General features: G+C 36.9%; 1 protein-coding gene across 1 annotated transcript in view; it reads right to left on the bottom strand.

Annotated features, from left to right (window-relative positions):
* Positions 1-339: 339 nt before the first annotated feature.
* Positions 340-6,327, bottom strand: part of TRPM6 (transient receptor potential cation channel subfamily M member 6) — a 68,407-nt gene continuing 62,419 nt past the window's right edge. The window contains exons 27-30 of the mRNA XM_057425806.1: positions 5,565-5,677; positions 4,507-4,633; positions 3,488-3,585; positions 340-1,181 (exon numbers count right to left, since the gene is read on the bottom strand). Of these exons, the coding sequence (XP_057281789.1) occupies positions 1,101-1,181; positions 3,488-3,585; positions 4,507-4,633; positions 5,565-5,677 (419 nt within the window). The 3' untranslated portion in view covers positions 340-1,100. The remainder of the gene's footprint in view (positions 1,182-3,487; positions 3,586-4,506; positions 4,634-5,564; positions 5,678-6,327) is intronic.

The raw sequence follows: 6,327 nt of genomic DNA, 5'->3' as shown, positions 1-6,327 counted from the left end.
TATTAACATTAAAGCAGGCTTTGTTACAGAAGACAGCAGATATGATTCACCTCACAGGCCAGAGAGATCCCACTGAAGACAATGGGCTAAGTGACAGAATCAGGCCACTCAACAGCCTGTATGTCCTGCTAGTAAGCATGAGGTTTTCCTACTGCCTATAAACGACTGGGTAAAACAAACAGACAAAATACCCACCACCAAAACACCACCACCACCACCACCAACCAAACCAAAAAAAAAAAAAAACCACAACACAACAAAACAACAAAAAAACAACAAAACAAAAAACCCCACAAACTCAACCCAAAAACCAAAACCCACAGTATGGTTAAAAAACCAAAGTATCTTTTTCTCCTCTTTCCACAGTGATATCACATGGGATATGGCAGCTTCCTAGTGTTTTTCATTTATTACATCCATAGTGTTACTAAGTAAGAGAAACATAAAGGAAATCTATGAAAGTAAGAAAGAAAAGAAAAAGGAACATAGACAGCACTGCATGTGAAAAAATACCTCCAATGCTAAAATAATGATTGATCAACCTGGGGAAAAAAATCCAAAACCCCACAGTAAGATTGAAACCACTTTTGAAATCAGTACACTTTCACTAAATATAATCAAAGCTTAATAACTATTGAAAACCCATTAAGAAATCCAAGCTAAATATTTTGTATATGTGCAGACTCAGTACAAAAGAGATTAATCAAAGAATGAGAGACACTTCCAGTAGCTAGCTGCTAGCATTTTAATTATCAAAAAAGGAAACATGCAATTTGCACAGCAAAAGCAAATATAACTTTTCATGCTCACTAGATTGGAATAATGGCTAGTTAAAGATGCTAAGGTGATCCTACTGATTGAATGAGAAGATTAGAATATTTTTACAATAAAAAGGAGTCTGCATTCCACCCAGAATTATATACTTTGTTTATACGGATCTCCCTTGTCTCCATTAATCAGGCTTCATTTAAAGAAACTTAGGCTGAATTGCCGTAACTCTTAATTTTACATAAATTTCTCATCTGAAGTATACTGCAGAACTGAACTGGTAACTTGCAGAAAGTACAGAAGTCTCTTTCTAAAAGCATGTAATGAGCATCTTAATATACTAATAATACATACGATGAGCTCCTGTTCTGATTACTTTTCTTGGTGGTTCCAAATATGCTATTACCCAAATCCTGTAATGAAGAGAGACACTTTCACTGGTAAAATCTGCACATGACTGTCATATACACACTGCACAACTCTCAAAGGTACAATCCTTAAAACACTTATTGATATACTTACTGTTTGCATGAATAATGACAATGCAGGCAGGTGAATCACAATATTGCTATACCTAAACTAAAATGGAACTGATTTGTTCACATTACTGTTTTCCATGATGTCTTCATACATTTGAATTAAATAGTCAGATACCCATCTGTATCTTAAAACATGCACAAAAGCATGTTAAAGGTTGTCTAATATGGACAGTATTAGAGAACTCTCTTTATATTAGAAAATTCCAATTTAGGGATAGGCTTTACAGTTGTTGAAAATAAAATGCACCTAAATCTCAGAAGAAGGTAACACATTGAGCATCTTTCCAGTGATATTTAGATCAGATATTTTCCAGGTTTTATAGTTAAAAAAAAGTACTCAAATAGTCTTTTATTTTGCTTCCAGATGTATCAGGGAAAATTGGGCCAGCCAGGTCCTCCTAATATACTAGTCAGAAATGGTATTATTCTTCTGACTAGTACTAGTAGATTTCAATCCTCAGAAAAAGAGCTCCCTAAAAATATTTGAAAACATCAAAGGTTAAAGATAAATTAACTAAAATTCAGCTTTAAATATTATCTGAAATGTAACTGACTATTTTTTAATTTCACTCATATTTTTACCTTGTTGCTTGCTTTGCAGACGAAAAAAAAAAAAGATCTTTAACAAAGCCCAAACCTTCCTACATACACCCTTGCTTTGCTCCCTCCTACACATTAGGAGGGATTTCTGAACCAGTGGTATTTAATCGGTAAATCTGAAAAGCACCTCTTTAGGAAATACATATTCTTTAAACTATATCAGACTCCAAATGGAACAGCAACAATTTACATCTCAGTGATACATTTAAACTCTCATAACCCTTTATGACTTAAGTAGAGGCACAGCAACTCGGTGGGTATTGGAAGCTGTATCTTGAAAGAAGAAATAATTTGAAGCTGGTGTTCTAGAATTAACTAGTTCCAGACTAACCCCAATTCTGCTTTAATCATTGAAATTTTTCTGAGGACTTTAAAAATCCGACCCTTGATTTTTATGCAAGATACCTTAATATGAGTTTTGAAGAACCAAATTACTTGGTCCTTTCACACAGTGCTCCTGGCTGTACCTTTATTTTGCTTGTCTGACCCTGGTTTTCACATTTCAAAGATTTATTGATTCAGATTCCAAGCTCAGTTTTACAGAATACAAAATCAGTACATCTATTTCTCTTTCCCTCTCCCCACTCTTTCATTCAAAACCCTGCCATTTTAAAAATTTAGATTCAAGTTCTCTTCCCTGGTATTTGGGATTCAAATTCTACAGCACTTAGAACAGCAGATCTGAAACAATCTAACTTATTTTTATTCCCTAGAAAAGAAAAAAGGCAATTCATAGAATTTACAATGAAAAATAAGCCAGACTTACAAAGATCGCCATTTAATAACCAAGAGTGCTATAAGTAAAAAAAGGGAAGGAAGGGTGCTGTTGCAAAGAGGAAAGGATTATTTCACAGTTACTTCTCTGAATTTATTCTTTGCTAATTTTCTTTCATACTTCTGGTGAAAGATACATTTTCTTCCATTAGCTACACCATTTTAAAACAGAAATTTCTATAATCCTGATTCCTACCCCCAGTCTTCAGGAAATATAAACTGGTCTAGCTCCAGCAAAGTCAATGAGCCCATGTTGATTTACATAGGCAAAGAGCCTTTGCATTATGGAGCTGCAAATTAATTCTGATAAATTATAAGATATGTTGGTTTTAAGACAGTGGTTAAGAAATCTAAATTTTGCAATTATCAATATTTAACTCCCACTTTGCAAGAAATAACATCTCTATGGGACAGATTAAGAGCTATGTAGCTAACTTTCCAAAATTTACTTCACTTTGCTCATCATTTCTACCCACTGGTTCAAACCCAACCTGTGTTCTTGCTCATTACTTAATGAAACATCAACCCTTGTGTCATTTCTGACCCACTTCTTCAGACTCATAAATCAAATCTGTGATTTAATAATTTAATATCCCATTTAAATAATCTTAATAGAGTGTTAACAGCCATTAAATTACTCATTTACTTGCACATATGCACTGTGCTTGCAGACAACAGAGTTTCCCATCTCTATAGAGGTATTTCATGACAAACAACCTACAGTGGAAGTCCAGGGGCTCAACAGAGCTACTCAGACCTCATCCCAGCTGAAACTATGGACTAGGATGTGCAATCCTGGGTCTTACCTCTTGAGAATGCCTCAGGTAATCACAGAATGGTATGGTATGCCTAACAATGTCTTGATTTTTCATTTTCTGGTGCACACAACTGAGACGTTCCAAACCTACCCAAAAAAGTAGGTGTCAGCTATTTCCAGAGTGCAAATGAACATCTTTACTGCTACAAACTAAACATCTATGTAGTATTATAAAATAAACACCTATATACAATATTCCTCCAGGAAATGTGTATGGGCTATAAAAGCAACAACAGAATTGCATAGTGTTAAAACGGACTGTTTCCATTTTGACAGCAGATTTCAGAGGAGTGCAGTCCTTCTCAGACCATGTTGTGCTGAGTCACAGCATTCCCTGGTGCTTCTCCCAGCAGCTCGCAGGATACAACCAGTAAGCCATGTAACAGCAAAGCTGAAAGATAATATGAACTATGGAAAGGATTTCTGAGACTGAAAGAGCTGAAGAATTACTAAAAGAAGAGTAAGAATGCCATTCCCTTTTCATTACAACAGAGATACTACAGAATTCATTTCTTCACTTTGGAGGATGTGTTTCAGAGCAGTGAGTAATGAATAATGCATGCAGAGGGTCTGCCAGCAGATACAGTATTGCAGCACTGCCTGTGAGTGTAAATTCATCAAAAATGAGTGAAACTTCCAAGAGTTTATCTTTTTCAATTAGGAAGGATGCCACTTTAGAAGGCATAAGACACTTCAGGAGAGGAGGCAAGGATACCATCCTCTTTGCTTCCCACTTATTCCTGAGGATAGTACTCTAGTATCTTCCATACCAGACAGGCAGCACTCCCAGAAAGATTTAAATGACCTTCCATCCAATCTACGTCCCTTTTGCCTCTGCAATGATGCAGTAAATAACCAAGTCACATGTGCCTGCAACCTAAGCCTAATTCTGTAAAAAATATACCATGAGGTGGAAGTAGTGGATGAGACTTTGAATTTGTGGATTTTTATTTATTGTTGCTTTTTAAAAGCTGTTCTGGATTTCATCATCTCCAAAATATCACATACTTAGCTGACTGAAATTAGACACGGTGAGCCAGTTCTTGCTGTGCTTCTCTTGCTCATCCCAGACATTGATCTCTGCAGGCTCTGAGCTCACTTGGGTGTTCTGGGGACAACCATCCACTCTAATCACCTGGCAAGACACAAACAAGGTGACACTTGATTTACAGGATGACTAGCACCTCTACAGTTCCTCTGACAGCTTATGACATGGCCTTTCAGAGCACCACTGAAATGCCAATGTCTGAAATCACTCCCAGCTGAGAAAAAAATTTTCCTATTTTTGTTGTTACAAGTTGCAGAAGACAAATTGCTTTTGTCAAGCAAACACTACTGATGAATGATGTAGCACTTTAGCTTTTGAAAACAAAGTCTGAAGTCTCCCTGAATACCTTCAGAGGTATTAACTAGGTCTCAATGTTCAAGTCTAAGATCTGCTGTTGTTGACCTCAGCATCTTATGTAAATATATCAGTCTTCAGCTTCTATCTTATTAAACGGAGATAAATCTTTCCAGCTGACAAACATTTTAGGAATCCTTTTATAACTTTATAAATAGATTTATATGTATATGCAGACATATACAGTTATAAAAGTTGCCCCATAGGTATGACATAATCAATATGCTGTCTGCAATGTGCTAAATGTTTGATGGATTCAGAGAAAAGACTGTGGGACTCTTGTAGGCAGCAGACAACATTACAAGGCCTGGCTTGCTTGTTTATTGTTGCACACCACATGGATATCTCTAACCACTATTTTAGTCTATCCTAGAGCATACGAAGCCTTCCCAAGTCCTCTTGCCAGCTAAAGTGCAGGGACTGACTCCTTTCCATGTAAAATCAGTAACACCTCTGGTATACTATCTAACAAAGTCCACAGACTTCAACACATTCCAAAACGAAATCCTACACATTCAAACAAACAGGAAATTAAACCAAAGCCTGACAAAAAGATGCCCCAGTTTGTGTGCAGCATTTTAAATGTATACATTTCAAGTAAACTAATCTTAGTGAATGAAAAAGAGAGCTATTGGGTATGTGATTCTCCTGCATCTGCACATACCGGCACCTGAAGAGTTTCTTGATTCTTCTTTTCTCTCCCAGACTTTCTGTCTCTGTTTTGTTGTTGTGCTTTTGTTGCCTCACTGTGGTGTAGCTCACTGGATTGTAAAGACTCTGTGGGAAAGTCAGAAAACACCATTATGCTACCATGCTTTTATTTACTAAGAGAAGATCTGATAAGACTGACAGTTGGCACTTCTTCAAAGCAAGCTGAGAAAGACTTGCGACACCCAAAGCTAATAGTCATGCATTTCAGTGCAAAGATATGCACCATCACAAGATATAAAACAACAAATGTTATCCATCATCTCATACTATTCATACTTAGAACTGGATTCTGCTATATTTTAGTTGTTGGTAAGCAAACTTGGTGGTTGACAGGGATGGTTTTAAACTGGCTATAAAAATGTATACTGCTTCATTCTCCATGCACACATCTGACTTATGATCTGCTAATATACCTCTTAGGGATTGTGCAACTAATTTTAGTTCCTGCAATTCATGCATTGAACCCCCAGGGCAGGAGACTCTCTCAGAGCAAGCACAGTACCTCTTTCACACTGGCTGTGTAGCCACAGCCACAGGGATCCATGGGGAGAATAAGCATGGTGCTGCTTGGATAGCAGGCACACTCAGCAATTCCCCACAGCAGTCAGACCCAGCACAAAGAAAATCCAGACTCTGCTACTACCCTCAACTGCAACTAATACCTAGATGTAATGGAAACATTTTTATCATGTCTTGGGGTCTCCAGTAAAAGACAC

Source organism: Pezoporus wallicus, unplaced genomic scaffold, assembly GCF_028554395.1.
Source record: "Pezoporus wallicus isolate ANWC-B61680 ecotype Strahan unplaced genomic scaffold, APGP_CSIRO_Pwel_v1 contig_7485, whole genome shotgun sequence".
Classification (NCBI taxonomy): Eukaryota; Metazoa; Chordata; class Aves; order Psittaciformes; family Psittacidae; genus Pezoporus; species Pezoporus wallicus.
Note: the sequence above shows the minus strand (reverse complement) of the source record. Positions and strands in the feature narration are given on the sequence as shown.